Source organism: Chelonoidis abingdonii, chromosome 22 (genome assembly GCF_003597395.2).
Source record: "Chelonoidis abingdonii isolate Lonesome George chromosome 22, CheloAbing_2.0, whole genome shotgun sequence".
Lineage (NCBI taxonomy): Eukaryota > Metazoa > Chordata > Testudines > Testudinidae > Chelonoidis > Chelonoidis abingdonii.
The window spans coordinates 20,120,044-20,138,982 of record NC_133790.1 but is presented as its reverse complement, the minus strand read 5'-3'; the positions used below and the strand labels follow the sequence as shown (position 1 = coordinate 20,138,982).

The 18,939-nt window shown below is 44.3% G+C and overlaps 1 protein-coding gene across 2 annotated transcripts in view; it reads right to left on the bottom strand.

Annotated features, from left to right (window-relative positions):
• Nucleotides 1–976: 976 nt before the first annotated feature.
• SMARCB1 (SWI/SNF related BAF chromatin remodeling complex subunit B1) overlaps nt 977–18,939 on the bottom strand; it is a 24,207-nt gene continuing 6,244 nt past the window's right edge. For both annotated transcript variants that reach the window (XM_032779515.2, XM_032779516.2), the window contains exons 2-10: nt 17,766–17,877; nt 17,141–17,170; nt 13,601–13,730; nt 12,379–12,516; nt 10,028–10,155; nt 9,186–9,352; nt 8,507–8,697; nt 2,373–2,504; nt 977–1,366 (exon numbers count right to left, since the gene is read on the bottom strand). In XM_032779515.2, coding sequence (XP_032635406.1) covers nt 1,327–1,366; nt 2,373–2,504; nt 8,507–8,697; nt 9,186–9,352; nt 10,028–10,155; nt 12,379–12,516; nt 13,601–13,730; nt 17,141–17,170; nt 17,766–17,877 — 1,068 coding nt within the window. In that variant the 3' untranslated portion in view covers nt 977–1,326. The remainder of the gene's footprint in view (nt 1,367–2,372; nt 2,505–8,506; nt 8,698–9,185; nt 9,353–10,027; nt 10,156–12,378; nt 12,517–13,600; nt 13,731–17,140; nt 17,171–17,765; nt 17,878–18,939) is intronic.

Below are 18,939 nucleotides of genomic sequence, written 5' to 3'. Positions count from 1 at the left end.
AGCTGACAATTTGTATCTTGTTTAAAACAGCCAAATTCCACGCCTCCTGGGAAAGAGCAGGTCTCTGCGTTCTCACCAGCTTTACAGGCTCCTGGCCCCGCCGTGTTACTGGCCCATGTGAATCCAGCTTTATTCCCGGTTAGCTTAGTTCATTCATTAGCTGCAAGGGAGGGACCGACTGCACATCATCATGCACAGGGGCAGCTTTTTACTGAAGGAAAGATGCAATTTCAGCAACTACAAGTCAGACCACTGAAATGTAGAGGCTATAGTCTTACCACCAGTTCTGGGAGTTCTGAGGTCTTCTCCCCAACACACACTGGCACTAGACAGAGATGAACGTCAAAGCCTAACGGAAGCCATGGACTACACCATGCTCACTGAACTAACCAGCCAAGCTTATTCACTGAGACATAATTACAGACAGACAGGGCTAGTTCTGATCGCACTGAGAGCAATAAACAAATAATCTATAAGGTGCCACAGGACTCTGTTACTAACAGATGTATTGGAGCATAAGCTTTTGTGACGAAGTGGGGACTCACCCACGAAAGCTCATGCTCCAATACGTCTGTTAGTCTATTAGGTGCCACAGGACTCTCTGCTGCTTTGTAAAGATCCAGACCAACATGGCTCCCCCTCTGATATTAAACAAATAGCTCCTTTGTGATCCAGACACTAACATTCATTTGGGGTAGTCCTCATGATCTTCACTATTCCCACCCCACTGAGTCCCAAAGCCCAGTCCCCTGGCAAAAGGGAAGGCCTGGGCAGGATTCTCTTCGAAGCCTATTAGATCTATTCCAAATGAGCAACCAGAGGACAGGACTCCCTACCTCATGTGAACATCCAGCTGACCTGGAAACAGCCCCTGCAGCTCCAATGACTCCAGCATTACGCCGTCAGAAGGATCAATTGTCAGGAGCCCAAGCAATGGGAGCTGGACTCTCATGCATGTAAGTTACTGATTCAAACCAACCATTATGCATTCCTTTTATTTCAAAAGTTGTCATAACAGTGCACCTTGCACCTATACCAAACCCCCCACAAACCTTTACTCAGTCCACACACAGGTACATGAGGGGCTCTGACAGCTGCCACAGATCTCTGATGGATAACGTGCAAATGCAACATTCTCGGCACATGGCATTAAGGTGGTGGCAGAGGCGGGAGTCAGCAGTACTCTGAACTGCTTGGCAAGTGGAATGTGTGTCCTCATTCTGGGCCAAAAAGATTCAAGACAAACCCCTGCCAATCCTAGGTCCTTTTGGGGGAGAGGAGTGGAGACAGTCCGGAGGATGAGCACCACTGTCACGTCAGGGAGGGTTACCAGGCTGGAGCAGTGTTGGCCAAACGTCTCATGCGCCTGTAGGAAGTGAGGGAGAAAAAGGCACAGTAAGTGATGGGGAAATGATGCTTTAGTAGAGCTGCCTGGAATTGCACCACAGCCCTCACAGATGCCAAAGAGCAAGTTACTGCACAGTCTTAGGGGCTGCTCGACAAACTTACTAGTTAACACCCTCGCCTGGTGATACTAATTACTTGAAGCACACTGTTATCTGCACAGTTCCTGAAGTGTGTATGGCATTTCTGCTGCTGCTGAGAAATCTGCTTACCTTGTTTCCATATATTTTTAGCCTGAATTGTGTTTCAACATCAATTGGCCATTGGCAGTTTAGCTTTACTGCAAGAGCTTACAGCTACTGAGTATCAGAATGTTTGTCTTACCAAATTGAATATTAAATAACTGGGAGATGGTTTATCAGATACCAATGGGAGGGTCTCCAGTTTTGAGCAACCCATGAGCGTTCCTTGAATCTCTCAATTTTATTACCTACAGTATCTTGGGGAGATAAACCAGGCCGATTTCTCTTCAAACCCAAGCAGATCTGAACAGTCTAAGCTATTTATTTGCTTTGTAGGTCTCTCCCTACAGGGAGCAAAAGCTGCTCTTGTAATCACAATGGTGTTCCTATCTGTGCCAGCAAATAGGCAGAAGTGCAGTTAACCAGGCTGGGGTTTGGAACATCACTCCTACTTCAAACAGTGGATCTCCACACATAAAAGGGAAACTTTGTCAGGATGTCAGCATGTGGCATTTAGTCTTAAGACTCCTAGAGACCCCAGATATTACTGCACTAGAGGGGAGCTGGCTTTGAGCAGGAGATGGTTGAAATGAAAATGTGAAGACACTTGCAGAGTGATGTGATAACAGTTTAATATCCTGAAGCAAAGGAGAGAGAAATCCTCTTTCTGGTGTATTGATCTGAAATCCTGCCAGTTGGCTCTCAGCAGAGAAAAATAAAACATCAAAGCTTTTAAATTCTATCCTAGAGAAGGGCCAGAATGAAAACTGTAGGAATGGGCAGCACCTTGTGTTTCTGTCTTGGTCTCTGATCTTCTTCTCCATCTCCGCGTCCGTTAGGGTTTCGAGCAGAGGGCACCACTGGTCAGCATCACCTGTGTTGCGAATGGCAATCTCTACGGTTGGCAGAGGGTTCTCACTAAAGCACCAAGTCAAGACAAAAAACAAAATTCAGCCAAATCTGAATTGCAACAGCCAAGACACACAGACTTTTCACTCCCCTTTGGCACTGCCCCAGAGCTGAGAGGGGAGGGATACTCAATGGCTGCTCTGGCTGGGCACTCATTCTTACATCTGCTTGGTACAGTCTGGTTCCTGTCCAGTAGACAGACAAGCTACATTTCCTGGAGCCTGGAATTGCCTTGAATCTAACTACTCCAAAGCCATCATCTCTTGTACGCACCAGTGAAAGGGGATTCGTCAAAGCAAACGCTGAACACGTCCTCCTTATTTTAGAAAGTTTTGGCCAGCAGGAGGTATATGACCAATATTAACAAAAACATGAAGACTGCAGTTTAAAGAGCCATGCAGATTTTGAATACCAACCACAGTTTCAGTAGATTTCCCCTCTCTGAAGGCTCCCTATGTAACTGGCTAATGGACAGACGACATTCAGGCTGAATGAAAAGACCATACCAGTTTATGAATGCTGAAAGCTTTGTTATATCCAAGAGGACATTCATGAACTGGGAGAGGTTCCTCCCAGCATTTCTGAGGCCATGTCTACAATTACTGGGGATCAAGGCTGGTGTGATCGATGCTGCGGGGGTTGATTTAGTGTGTCTAGTGAAGACCCGCTGAACTAACCACAGAGCGCTCTCTGGTCGACTCCGATAGTCCACCAGAATGAGAAGAGTAAGGGAAGTCGACCAGACAGAATCTCCAGTTGACACAGTGTGGTGTAGACACCGCAGTAAGTCGACCTAAGCTACATCGATTTCAGCTATGTGGAGTAGTATAACTTAAGTCGACTTACCCCCGTAGTGTAGACAAGGCCTCAGTCTGTGCAAACTGCACGTGGTACTGTAATTCTGAGTTGCCTAGTACAACTGCTCTTCCTTCGCAGCCTTTGGCAACTTCTTATGTTCATAAGGCCTGGTGATAACAACAAACTCTCCCAATCTTCCACTGAAGAGCAACACATTGCAATTGAATCTAGAGACCCTAGTCATGGATTGGGTTCCATTGCGCTAGGTATTCTACAAATAACAGAATAAGTGATGGTCCCTGACCCAAACAGCTTAGTCTGCTAGTCCAAGTTACAAACTGGTCTGCTACGAGCAGCTGCACCATCACATGCTCACAAAGTGGTCTTCACTTCACTAACCCTTTAAGAATTAACTAGCACAGCACCTTGTGGTTATGAGAGTGGGTTCGTAAATATTGAGGAGCTGGAAATGCAGTGTAAAACACAGGCAAGTCTCAGTGTAAATATTGGGTTCAAATTTTGAGAAAGTATGTGTGTAGGGCTATCCCAGGTGCACAGCCATGTCTGACCCCTCCCCCAGAGACACCACTACACAGGCTAGCATCCTGTCACTTACATGCAGCTAATTGCAGCTCTCTGATGCACAGGACATACTTCAACTGCTGATAACCCTGGAAAGGGGTTGTCTGCAGCAAAGCTGGTGATCTAGAATAGCAAACCTTTAGGGCCAGATTCTGCCTCACACCTGCACAAATCAACAGACTTCAATGGGGCTGCAGGACTGGGCCTAAGAGCATGATTTCAGCACAATCTTAAACTGGATCCCACATTTCCATGGACTGGCAGGTGTCAGACAGAGAAGAAGGGAATCTGCACTCGTGACAACACCCCAGCTTCTCATTGGCACAATGCTGCTGCCAGGCTGGCAAAGTGACGGAAGGGATACTCTCAGCGTAGCAGGCATTGTGTAATGCACCATCAGCTGCATAATTTTTAGTGGAATGAGGCGAAGTAACAAAAAACAAAGTTTTGACCTTCCCTATGCCCTGGTCCAACCCTCTGGTGACAGGCTGAGGTAACATTCACATGTGGCAGGGTCAATACAGCCAGCTGAGCAGGGTGACATTTTCTACTCGACACAAGGATGACTCCTAAGGCAAGGAGTGTTTGGTGTCTGGTAGAATCAGCTCCCTCCATTAGCTATTCAGATGGAAGCTCTTTAGGTCAGGGAGCTTGTTTGTAAGGGGCTGTGTATATAATTACTAAATACTGAGTAAGTCCTGAGGACAGGAGAACTTGGTGGGTCCCATTTCAGCCTCCTCTTACTGCTCCTTATATCTATTTGATATACGTTACTATATAAACAGTCCTGTATAGTGGCTCACAACCCCCCACTGCTACATCATGCTTCCTGGCTCTGTCCTTGTTTTGCACTAACAGTGCTGACCAGCAAAAGCAGAATCCTACAGGACTGCATGGTTTCACCTCTCCCTCAGATGATTAAGATCTGCGTGACTCCTCAGACTGTGTCAGTCCTTGGAGATATTAGGGCTGTTCTTTTGATACTGCTACAGCAGACCCTTCTCCTACAACACTGGAATGTCTCTCTTTAGCAACCACCACCAGTGTGGTTTGGGAATTCAGGAACTAACCAACCACAGAACCCAAATATCATTAATCACAAGAAGGTTTCAAAGCCACTCCTCTGCTGGAGGAGAAGCAGAAGGAAGAGGACATTTGCACTAAGAGAAACAAAACAAGGTTTTAATTAGTGTTTTTTTTTTAAAACAAGATGATGTCTAAGTATTGATGGTTACTTTGTTCTGTGAGGCCTCCTTACCCCCATTCCCCTCCCAGCAGCAGCCAGCACTTTGATTTCATTGTTTGCAATAAGGTTCCTTTATCTTTGAAAAGAGGTTTGAAGTCTACCTATTGCAAACACTCTCTATGTGCAAACTCTGGTTAATAAACAGGGCCATGCAGAAATCCTTGGTAAACTGGCTTTCAACAAGCCAGGGTGTGAAGTCACCTGTTGGGACCACAGGCTGGTATTATAATCAGCACTGTCTGACTAAAAGGGAGGTACATTTTCATATCATGCAAGCAACCTCCCAAAGGAAAAATAACTAGCTACCTGCAAATAGTCTCTATCCTAACCAGGTCATCTGGGATAAATGGGGAAGCAGAGGATATTAGAAAAGCCTTTTGGTGCCTATGCAGGTTCACAGGGCCCCTCTGAAGCACTAAGGGGCAAGAATTAGGAAGAGTGACCATCTAGGAATGCCAGTCTCCACTGGATATAGGATACACTGTAATGGGGTGGGCAGAAAGCAATTTACACTTACTCACAAGGAATGAAGGAATAGTGTCTGGGCTAATCCAAAAGAGGACTTCTGCCCAACACAGTGACGAGAGGGCTCTGCTCTTCACTTCAAGGACTGTCACAGGTATAAACCAGGAGAGGGAGATACAGAGAAGAAAGCTTGAACTCCCAGCTGTGCTCACCAGCACACATTGCTAAGCCAACCAACAGTCCCCCTACCCTGCTTGCTTTCAAACTGTTTACTCCCCAGCGTGGCCAGGATAAAAAAGTCTTCCCAGCACCACTGCACAGAGCTGGAGACGTACTTCCACCCAACCTCAGGGACTGCACCTACAGTCAGGAACACACCTGTGATTCTGCGATGGTGGAGGCTGCAGAGTAGACATGCCTAGGACATTTTTCCCATTATGTCATACAACTCTACTGAAAAGGGGTTAGAAGACAGTGGGAAAAGACACTAGACTTCGGTCCATACTTCAGCTTTTCTAGTGTGGACAAGACTAAAAGCACTTTTGGCAATGGTGCCAAAAATGGTTTGGTCCCCAACAACACCAGGAGATACCAATCAGCTTTCCCTGGCAAAGGAAGGTATAGGTCACATCCTGAGATGCTAACAGAGAGGGGGCGCTGGCAGCAGGACAGAGGACAAGCACATCAGCTCTAACAATTAGATTGTTCTCCTGCTTAAATCCTAACTACAAACTCCTCTCCAGAGAGGCTGTTCTCCACACTGAAGCAGAGAGGATTTTAGGTTTACCTTTGGTTCATACTGAGTCTCTCTCCAGTCTCTAACAAACATTGCTTTGGCAATAATCTTGGAATTACACTGTTTCCAGGGACACCACTGGGGTATATTCCTGAAGGAAAGCGAACTGAGAAGTGCCAAGAGGCAGACGAGGAGTAAAAAGCAGCTGGCCCACAGCACTCCGGTGACTGGCTGCATTTGCAAAGGAGGCTGCCGCAATGCTGATTGTGGACAGTCAGGAATATACAAAGACCATGGAGAACAGTAGGAGCAAGGACAGAAGGTTACAGTAACACAGACATATGGTCATGGTATCAAGAGTGCTAATACTGAAAGCTGACTGCTAACTCCTTGGTTTCTACAGCAACTTATTAAACCACAGTGTGAACTATAATAACCCTAGGCACTCTCAGGATTGCCTCTTATACAATAAACATGTCAGGCTCGCAATCTAAGTGCCAGCACTGAATTCTCTTTATTTGCTCCATTAAGCAGAGTAATTCTATGGACTAGCCTCCAACTTCTACAGTAACTCCAGGAGGTCTCAGAACCTTGAGGATCTATCTCCTGTTTTCTGCTTCTATGCTCCCTCACGCCCTGGAATTGACCTCTAGGCATTGCCCGTCCCTCCAATAAAGGGTTGGGTGCGGTTTTCTTCCAACCGCTGGAGTGTATCACTGTGATGGCCTGAAATGGCCACAGGGAATTACTAAAAGCCAAAGCAAGGCAACTTCCTTTCCCCCAGCCACTGCTGGCCCTGCAAATCATCTCAGGTGTTGAACTCTGATCCTTCATATAGTATCACAATGTGCAGAGTTTAGTCTGCCAGGCCAACTCAGAGACTAACTCATTAATGCATATTCCCAACTTGCACACTTGTAATATATTATAATGAAATACATGAAGGATAAAAACCATCCATATACTAATTCACCACAGACCACTACATAATACGACTGGAACTTATTATTGTCAGGATTCATAACCTGTCTTCCGGTGATAAGTAAATCACACCAGCTTTTATTCTGGCCAGTGCAGAGCACTACAGTTGCTGTTTTAATCAACATTAAGCTTTGAAAATACCTAAGACACCCTGGTTCATGAGTCACAGGGAACACAAATGGCTTAGCGGCCTCTAGAAGAAGGTATCAGTGTGTATGTTATGAAAGGAGAACATGATTAAAGGGCACATATTTTCTGCACGAAGACGATGAAACAATAGCTGTTACCCATTAGCTATAACAAAAGGCTGTGATGTGGTAACAGCTGATATTTCAGCATCACAGAATAGCATCGCCTGGGCAAGTTACAAACTGTACATAACACCCCCAGTGTCTCAACACAACGGTCACTTAGGAAAGCAGCCATTTCTAGTCTGTTGGCTCTATTTTAAACCAAAACATACTTAATATTTTTGAATGGGTGAAGCAGATTCCTCAAGTTACCCAACCACGAAGAGCCACCAATGAGACACAGGCCTGCGGGGCAGCGTGCAGAGCCAGGTTTCTCTAGAGTTTGTGGTGTTTGCACTGGTTCCATTCCCAGCCCCCCTAAGGCTAAACTTCATGCTCTCCAGAGTCAGCCTGCACATTACATCCAAGCGAGGCTATGCTCCATTTCCCCACGGCATGCACCAATTCTGAAATCAGCTCGCATCAGTGAAACAGCACCTCTCCCAAACAGCCTCAGCACATTCTCACCTTGCCTTCTGAGTCACCCCGTGCAACACAGCCTGTGAACCACACAAGAAAGTGGGAAAGAGGGAATAGTCTCTGCAGGATCCTCAATAGGTGACCATAAAGGAGCTGCCAATACCACACAGGAAATGGTCTCTACATAATATTGGCTTTGAGAATTCTTTTGATGTATGTTATTAAGACACTTACATGAACAGAATCTCGTTACTGCTTAGGAGTTCATCTGCTCCTTCCTCATCTGATAAACCACTCCACAGCAACTAACTAATGTCAAAGTGAGAAGGGCTTCAGGTGACAGAAGGACCACAAGAGCTCAAGAAGCCAAAACCATAAGAAGAGCAGAGTAGGAACCAGAGTGTGGTACATCAGCAGGATTATCTCCCAGAGAATCTCTTCCACAAAGAGGCAACTATTTAACAGATGGTAAAAAGAATACAGTGTTCTGTACCTGAAGGCATAAGTCTTCTGATGCCAGCTCAGTTGTCCCCGAATGCTGTAAGCAATGGTGGTGACAAATTCCCCACCCAGCCCAAGCTCTGAACACAGCTTCAGTGCAAACTTCTCCGGGGAGTTCTCCTTCTCCGACATGTCCCATTCAAACTGGTCTACCAGGGAAATGTTCCCCACGTGGATATTTAGCTGGACACAATGCCATAAACACAAGTCAGATTTGTTTGCATTTTAAATGCTCCTACACATACCAATCTCTTGCATTACCTTGTCACGGTCACGCTTATTTAATGCAGAAGGTAAAGTTCAGGGGCAAAGAAGATAAATGGCTGAGCCAATTCCATGCATTTCTAGAACTACTGTACTTGGATTCTTTACTACCATTAGTGCTAGGAAACCCAAATGATGTGTGAGGACTTCCAGCTCCTCTCCCCAAAGTGTGACTCTGTTCCTTCCTTCTCTGGAACTCATCTATTATATAATCATCTCAATTCCTGGCACAGACAGCAGTGTTCAGTACTCTGCCATCAGGGCCTCAACACAGAGGAGAGAGATGTGATCTAGACACAGGTCCAGGAGCCAGGAACTCCTAGCTTGAGGAGCCCATGTGCTTTTCCTTCCCCAAACAGTCTTCTACAAAATAATTTAACTCGGGTCATGCTTTCCTCCTTTATTACCTTAATAATAACTCGTTGATCTGACTGGTCCTCTAGGATACTGTCAGTTGGATAAGACTCAATCTGTTGTCGAATTGCAGAGGCAATGGCAGGAACAAAGGTCAGAGGATTCAAATCCAGGTCATCACAGAGTATCTCTGAGAACATTTCTGGGGTCATTAGCTTTTCTGATGGAGGTGAAGAAAGGACAACCAATTAGAACAAGCCAATATTCCCAGTTAATTCAGTCAGGGCTTACAGCAATTAGAATCTTCCTCTCACTCACTGATTACAAGGCATTAGGCCTCTGCTGTAACCTGCCACGCAGAGGGAAATCTTAAGTCTAACCTCTTTCTAGTAAGAGTCAAAGGATGGTTTTAGACTCTGGTTTATAAGGACAAACAATCTACAAACTTTGGCTTAAGGAAGGGACGACGTTTACTATTTGTTCCTATGGAAACAATGTAGCTGCAATCTTAATACAATACATAGGTGAATGAGACTATGGAGATACAGGCTTTCTATGCTTTTGTATTTGTATCTCATCTGAATGCCGCATGAGACCAGAGACACTGGACTGTGGCATCACTGAATCAGGTCAGGAGAACAGGCCAATTAAAAAAGATGGCCTCAAATTACACACACACGCCTAGTGCTCACTGCAGCCAGCAGGAAGGACACATGATACAGGATGAGACATGACAATTAAATGGAATCCCAATGAAATGGGAGGCTTTGACAGCTTTGCCAATGTGTGGCAGGAGATGTCTCTCTCTCTCTAAAAAATAAAATAAAAAATGCTATTATATGGATGCAACCGAATCCCTCCAAGCTCCTTAGACAAGACTTGGCTGCCTACATACCATTCATGTTCCACGTAAAAGCATCTCTGAGTTTCTGCCCATCGATTTCCATGTCCAATCGGATTGGAACCAGAACCTCTGGCTGGGATGCATTCTCATGGATTACTGCTGGGTCATGGTCATCAAAGCTGAAAACAAACCAGGACAACACGCAGCATTAGACACTAGAAGAAGGTACACTGGCATCCATGAGAAGAGAGACAGGATTTACCAGGAGTACCTCCCTCCGACAATCACAGCCTTTGGGTGGGCTCTAAAACATAAGCTTACAGATCCAGGGCAACAATGGACCCTGGGTTTCATTTTCACCTTTAACACGTCTGAGATAAAATAATATGCTAGAGAATACAGTGAGGAAGTTCCTCGAGTTTGCATGACTGGCTGCCTCTGAACTCTTCAGGTCAAGTCTTCTATGGAAGATATAAAATCATCATGAGTCATAGCAGCTGGACAATGTTGCAGAGAAATTACAGTTGTTGAAATATTTGCACAAAAGCAGTAAACTACATATCTAATATGATGTAGGGGGACACAATTTGACCTGATCTAGCAGCTGGAGAATGACTGTGTGAAATGATTTTAATGATCATTCAGTGGGATACACAGCTCCTCTCTTCTAGGCCAGGGTGTTCAACTTCAGAACACATCTTTAGCCATTACTACTGTGTGGCTGGTTAGTGGCCTACATGAATTGAGCAGTAGTCTCAGTCCAGTGCCCAGAGGACAGGTGTGCACCTCACAACCACCACAACAATTGGCATCCTTGTTGACAGTCTTAGCAGAGCTGCCAAGGAGTGGATAGGAAATGAGAGTGAGCTGCTCTCCTCACTCCTGAGGATGGCCCTTCCTGAGACGGGGGCAGCATGGGAAAGCTTGCGTGGCCACCTGTGCAGTGTCCTATCAAAAATCAGGAGATCTGTATCCTGGGCTGCCAATCCAGCACATTCCATGAGCACTAGATTAAAGAAGTTTAAAAAAATGCAGGTTACCTGATTCTTTAGTGGTTATTGATTAATTAGTAATTAACTGGAAATCAATTATAAAGAGCTGGGAACTGTAGTATTCTAGTTCCAGAACCAGGCACACGAGAATCAAGGTTATCCACTTAAATGTCTGGTTGTGAACCCTGGGCACTCACGCCAAGGGCAAAGCAAAACTTTATAAACTTTTATTAGCACAATAAGTGAAGACACATAAAAAGAGAGCAACAGTAGAGAGTTACAGTATCATGTATCATATGACACATAGACTCACACCTCTTCTTGAGAATCTGGTGGTAAGAGACAGGCGGTTGCCTACAAGGGTCCTACTCTGTCCCTGGCATGTCAAACAAGTCTGATGGTCCAAATCTCTCCTGACATACATGGTGGTCTAGTCTATTCTAGGGCCTAAGGGCTGTCATGAATATTCATACAAACACCCAGCCTCCCTTGGCCATATCTGACTTCCTAACCCTAAGAATGTTGGGACGTCCTTACCCTAGAGAGCAGTATATTAATGATCCTAACTTAGCACGTACACCAATCTGTTGCCAAAGCAAGTTCGTGGTTAAGCATCTGCCAGTGTTTCTATCCTAAACTAAACAAGCCTAGAACTAGTTCAAATATCCCTGCAGTTCCCTGCTATCATTTTGCATGGAATCTCTCTCTCCCCAGCACAATATTCCCAGTTCCCCAAAACTCAGGGGGACTGTGGGGCCACTTATTTATGCTAAAGTTCATAGGCCTTGAAGTCTTATGCTTATTTAAGCTAATGCCTTACAGGATACAGGTCTATAGTTTCTTTCACTTACTACTAAACAGAATGGTAAGCTAGCTCTCTGGGCTCCACACGCATCTGAGAACACCATTCTGTCTCTATGGATGGCTGCAGACCTGACAGTTCTGAGACAGGCAGCAGCGGTAGAAACACAGACCAGCAAGGGAGGTCACTCCTAGAAATGCATAAAATCTGAAAAACCAGGGAACGCACATTTTCTGCTGCCACTGAATTTTAATCATATGGGATGAAATTCACCCTGTGCAGAGGCCAGTGCAAGGCCTATGTGACACTCAAGTTTCAGAGGCATTAAATGGTGCAAAGGTCTAATGAACGGGGCCTCATATACTATGCAGGGGTGAATTTCATTCAGGGGGCATAAGTACTTAGCTGCAAGTAGCCCAGTCTAACCAAGAGTGTCTTAGTTTGGGGATAGCTGGATCTTTATCACTAAGTATAATGTGCAATTTTAACAGCATCTACAAACCCTGTACAAGTCAATACAACATGCCTGCTGCCTCAGAGCCATCCTCTAGACAACTGTCAGCATGCAGAAAAACTCAGCAGTTTCCAAGAGCAGGTGACTAACTCACCAGAGAGGGAAGGTTCTCTTCTTATCCCTGCCCATGCGGTTTCTGTTGATGGTTGTTGAGCATGGCACAGCATCGAGGTGATGAGAGCTGTTGGGTAGGGTTGGCACCCACTGGTTATTCCTTTTTGCCTTCTGCTCTCTGAAGGAGGAGACTTCGTGTTAAACTTGAAGTTCAAGCACTGAATATTTCTATTGTCATTATTTATGGTATGGTCATATATACAGCTCTAAGCCTGATCGCAGGCTATCCCAATTGTAAGGGGGAAGGATAGCTCAGTGGTTTGAGCATTGGCCTGCTAAACCCAGGGTTGAGAGTTCAGTCCTGGAGGGGGCCATTTGGGGATTGGTTCTGCTTTAAGCAGGGGGTTGGACTAGATGATCTCTTGAGGTCCCTTCCAACCCTAATATTTTATGAACCTGAAAGCTGCATGGTGCATTTGTTCCATTCATAAGTCTACAATTGGCTAAGTGGAGACATCCCAATGCCAGCTGGGAGAGTGTGGGGCTGGCCTTCTGGAAAATAAATGTTAACCATCTGACAATACTTGGCCGTTCCACAGTACTCACCTCAGAGGAGGTGAGATCCACCATCTCAAAATGTTTTACAAACTTTAAATTATATCCTTATGCTACCCCTCTAAGGCAAGTCAATTTGCAGACAGGGAAATTAAGGCACAGAAAGGTTAAGTGACTTGCCCATGGTCAGGCAGAGCCAGGAGTAGAACCCAGAGTCTCAATTCTTGGCACACCAAGCTCTAACCATTAGGAAGCACTCCCTCCCTTAATTAAGAGACTATCATTGTCTAAACTCTATTTTTAATCCTAGCAGAGAAATTCTACAGCCACATGCACTATTTTTAAATACCAGATTAGTATTTGGATTGGTGTTCATTTAAGTGACTGCTGGAGTATATAACTGTCTCTCTCTTTTGCCCAGATTGTGCTCAATGTGGGTATATTTTTCCCCAGAACATATACTAGAAGCTGGAATGAAACAGTCCTCAGGTAAGCAACGTCACCAAGTTTCAAGGTACATGTATGCCAGAAATCAAGTCCTTCCATATCAGAGATCTTCATTTAATGAAACAGTGATCAATATTAGGGAACCCAGAGAGCAACAGATACCTCACTACATAATACCCTAGTTTTACACAGTTTGACAAGGTAGAAGAGCTCTTCCAATCACTTCAGCTCGGATCGTAGCCCTCAGCAATGTTTATTACCTGAGGTAGGTGGGAGGCTCTGTGCTGATAGACACTGCCTTGTATTTCTCATCATTTCCATCCAAGATCTCTTCCACTTCAGAGGCTTTCAAGAGAGTCACACTAGTGGCTAGTGTCGTATAACCGTGATCTGTGACCAGAAAGCACATAACTGGTTAGCCTTTGAAATCTTGTCAATCATGGTACTAATTAAGGATTCTGCTGCTGGGGATAGGCAATGTTAACTTCGACTGAGAGCCTCTAAAAACTGAGTAGCTTGGATGCCTTCATCTTGTCCCTTTAAAGCACTTCACTTTAGAGGAGTTTGACCTGTCATTGGAGCACTCAGTGCACAAGGAGTTGCAAAATTCTGCTGGTCCACTCCTGCCCACAAGACGCACCAACAGGCCCCAGCCCTATTGTGCTAGGTGCTGTACAAACATAAAGATGGTCCTTGCCCCAAAGAAGACACATTTTAGTTCTGGGCCCAGTTCAGCCAGGTGAGGCAAGTTTGATTTTCTTTGGTAATGTGACAGTCAGGTCCAGTCCCCCTAAAGGGAGAACAGGGGGCTTGAACCTCAAAGAATACACAACTGAATCACATAGTTGTATATAATGTTATTGCATATGAAAATATGACGAGTAAGGTCTTTTATGAAAGCCTGTAAACGTTGATGGTAATTTGAGATATGTATATAGACTATGGCTATGAATCTATGTATTTGTAGACATAAAAGTGTGCTCATAATTTGTGCTACAACATTCAGCTCCACCTCACAACAAGGTGGTGGTTAATCAGGCAGGGAGGAGCTGCCTCCTTAACCAGACGAGACTAGCTCCAAGCACCTACCCTTGTACGACCCAGGAAGTGACAATGGTGGACTATTAAAGGAAAGACCCTAAAACTGAATAGAAAACCCCAGTCTTGGAAAACTAAGAAAGGAGGGAGATTCCCTTGATCTGGACAAACACCAATCACAAGTCTGAGGCCTGGTCTACACTAGAAAATTAGGTCGGTATAACTAAGTTATTCAGAGGTGCAAAAAAATCCACATACATGAGCAATACAGTTAAACCAACCTAACCTCTGGTGTAGACAGTGCTAGATGAATGAGAGAATTGTCCTATTAACCTAGCTGCCACCTCTGAGGTGGTAGCTAGAATCCCTCCTGTTGGCATAGTGTCCTCACTGAAGCAGCATTGTAAGTGTAGACAAACCCTGAGAGGGAAAAAACCTTGCAAACCATTAAAAAGAGAGGGTCTGAAGTAAAAAGCATCCAAAAACTGCAGGGCAGCATCAAAGCAGGGTCCTGTTGGTGAAACATTGGATCCTTTCTAGGCCAGAGGGCACACTGGGAAACTGGTCAGAGGCAACAGGTAATTTGTAGTAGAAAAGGGAATTCAGCTAATATAGAAGTGTAAACCTGAAATTACACCTTTATATTTATTTTCTGTGCAACTTGTGTTTGCTTTTCCTTACTATTTCATGTCTGAATCTCGGATTTTTTCTATTATGCAAACCTTTTATTTGTATCTCAGAAAGGTCTCTAGTGCAAAGTGTGTGGAGAATGTCACCCCACATGAGCTAATAACTGAGAAGCACATTTCCCTGAGTCAGGAGTAACAAACCAGAGGAGAAGAGTCCAAGTGTCTGGCAGTGAAGAAACTTGGGTAGATGAATTTGGGAAGACTCAGGCCCAGAAAGCTGGAGAAGTCACCCTGCAAGGAATAACTAGGATGGTGGAAGCCAGGGCAAGACCTTGATGACTATAGTGTGGCTACTGAGGATTAGGGGTCTGAGTTGATGTCTACACTGCAAAGAAAAACCTGCAGCAATGGTTTCAGAGCCCGGGTCAACTTACTTTGGCTCCCAGTGCCAAGGCTGCAGGGCTAAAAATAGCAGCGTAGGAGTTTGAGTTCAGGCTGGAGCCCAGGCTCTGAAACCCAGCAAGGGGGAGGGTTTTGGGGCCTCGGCTCCAGCCCCAACCCCAGCAGCAACATCTACACTGCAGTTTTTAGCTCTGCAGTCTGGTCAAATGATCTGGGCTCTGAGACTCTGTGTCACAGGTTTTTCTCTGCAGTATAGATGTACCCTGAGCCACAGAAGCAGAGCATTAAGGCATCCAAGGTTGCAGGGCAGGTGCTGACAGAATCCCTTACTGATCTGGGTGATCCCCAAAATGTCACAGTAGGTCTTATTCAAATATACCTCAGGAAAGACACTGCAACCCCCCTATGATGTGAAATGGAGAAAAGACACAGAAAATAAGACCCAAAGTGAAAGGTTTGAAGGGCTGGTTAGTGACGGTCCAGCATGACAGCAAAATAACTGCTTGTGCAAAGTCTCTGTTACAAAGAGAGAAGGGGCTAGTTGTGCTGCGGGCAGGAACTGTGATAGTTCTCCTCACACATCCCTACCAATGTACCTCAGGGATAACCTCCTATAACTCTGCTAGGCAGTGCTGGGCCTCATGAGCAGACCATCAAGAACTGGGCTGTGGCTCTGTAATGTGGACAAGAGTCCACAGAAAACAGACTGAGGCTTTTACCAAATACACATGAACCCAGCGCTTCCAGAGCAGAAGACTACAATCCATTATTTACAATGTCAAGCAGCTTTTTCTGAAGGACAAAAGGAAGAGCTCCAGGTTATTTTAGTAAAGAAGAAACCTTAGTTTTCCTGAAAGAAAACAAACAGAAATCCCCAGGTCCTCATTAAAATAAGTGTCAGAGTTACATCTAAGGTGCAGTCTATTAAAAATATGACTTCTGGCCTGGAATTCCCACTAGATGCAAGAAATCCTACTAACCTGCTTTTCTGGGACTCAGCACCATAACCCACCAACCATGCAGAGACATTTCTAGAGGCAAGACCCTTACTCAGAATGAATAGGGGCTGAGTAGGCAGAAAAACAATAGCACTCAACTTTCTTTCCCTGTGCCACAGAGGTCTGTAAGTGCCATCTCGGGTGTAAGCTCTGATGTGCACTTGGAGCCCTCTGGAGTGACACAGTTGAGTACCCACTGCAGCATAGGAGGAATATCCCAGAAACTAATGAACCCTGGGATGCATAAAGGTCTGGAATGGTGTGTCAGAAAGTGGTAACAAAGGTTAACCTCAGAACTGAATCGTTCAACAGACCCATCAAAAACATTTATAAAGGCCCGATTCCATTGCGGCATATAGGAGAATTAGTATCTGTAAAACACTGTAAGAACAAAAATTGGTCATGTGGCAGGGGCAGACCCTAGTAAATTGCAAAGAACCATCTGTATGTTGAGTGCCCACAAAGTCTCATGAAAAGGAAGAGAAAAGCCCATGAACTAGGATGTCCAGTCAGTGCAATCACAGGAAAAAAAATTCCCTCTTAAAAGTGGCAAGAGCCAAGGAGAGAGTAACCCTGAGGGAAATGCATTATCCCATTCTTTACATATATGAGTCTAATGAGCCAGAAGAGAAAAGAATCGAACATCTGAATACACATATTTGATAGCAGCAGGGGCCACAAGAGAGATTCTTTCTTCAGCAGAAGGTAAGAACAATGTAAGCCGAAGACTTACATCTTCTGGGGCTGTGACTCCGCTGAGACTCTGTCGAAAAAATAAAAAGCAACAGGTCAGCAGAAAACTCAGAGGAGAAGTAGACATAAATCTGTAATACGTCGGGTTTGTTGTCTCCAGCCCTGTAGCTTGTAAGGTTATCTTTTAAAAGGAAACTGTTTCATTACTTGCTTCCCTTGCCAAGGAGACTTCTATTAAGATAACAAGATTCTTACTCTCTTCTGTTTCTATTGATATAGCTGTTGAACAATACCAGTTCTGGAATCTCTTTCTTTCCACCCCCTTATCCTGAGAGACAACCAAGGTCAGACAAAACACCTCGTTTTCAAGCAAAATAAAACCCTGCAACATCACAAAAGGGTTGTGTGTGTATATATTTTATATATATATATACACACACACACACACACACACACACACACACACACACACACAGCCTCTTATGCCAAATGAAATTGTATGGGATTAATTTAGAAATGTATAAATCTTTTGCAATTCAACACGTATAACTGGTTCAATGAAAATCACAGCTTATGGGTGTTTTTAAGAATGTACTTAATTATTTCAATTTTTAAAACTACCCTTTCAGAGTTAAAACATCAGTAATATTTATCAATTTTCTTACCATGCGAAGATGCAACTATTTTCTTCCTCTCTTCTACTGTGGCTAGTCGCCTCCAGAGGGAGGGATACCTCTTGTACAAGGAGCCACGAAACATACGTAGGTAGTTCCCCACCTACAAGCAAAAAGGAGAAGGTTTGTTTTAAGGGATGCAGCTGAAATGGCAGGTGTTTCCAGCAGGAATCTGAGGCATACTGACTCCTTTGTGCTGGTGAAATGGGGCCCCCAATGATGGTTCTTTCAGCAACAAAACACTTCCTTAGATAACACCAAGACTTTTGTAGCAGTACAGAAACAAAACTTATATTGACCAACGTTTCTTTTACCAGCCTGGTGAGACAGAACCCCATCTTAACAATTCTCAATTTAATAAGACCGCCAGTAGTTTTTATATAATTTCTTAACAATCTAACCTTTCCTAGTCTTACTCCAGCTGAAATTACCCAGATCTCCCACTATAGGTTTGTATAGTATGTTTTGATATTATTCCCTCACTACCATCTTTTATATTGAACCTTTTATGTTTCCAACATTTTTCTTTGTGCAGAACCTAGTAACCTAAGACCCGGTTTGTATTTTGTGTTTTAAATGCTCTGAGGAACATGCAGAGTTCAAACACAAATCAATTCATGACTCACTTGCCAACAATCCCTTTTAAAATTCAGTCAACATCTGTAAAGCAGTTTCATTCTTCCTGGCATAATGTCCACACCTGTGTTATTTTATCTAAGCATTAAATGTTACAGTAAGCTTTAGAGAACAATGAGGCAATATTTCTAGACTATGAAACTAACATTTGAGGCAATAACATACCAGCAGCCTGCAGAATGTCATACAATGGGGTTTTCTTCTATATTAGAAAAGACCCAGTTTGGTTCTAACTCTAGCTTCAGGTTTGCTTATACTATTTTTTGGTATTTGATGTTTATCAGTAAATAGGGTTACAAATTAGCTGGTAGCTAAGGCCACGTCTACACTACCTGATTAATTCGAATTTGTTTAAACCGGTTTTATATAACCGATTTTATAAAATCGATTTAGTGCATCCACACTAGGATCCTTAATTCGAATTTTTGCGTCCATGGTCCAAGGCTAGCGTCGATTTCAGGAGCGGTGCACTGTGGGTAGCTGTTCCACAGCTATCCCATAGTTCTCACTTCCTGGTTGAGAGCCCAGT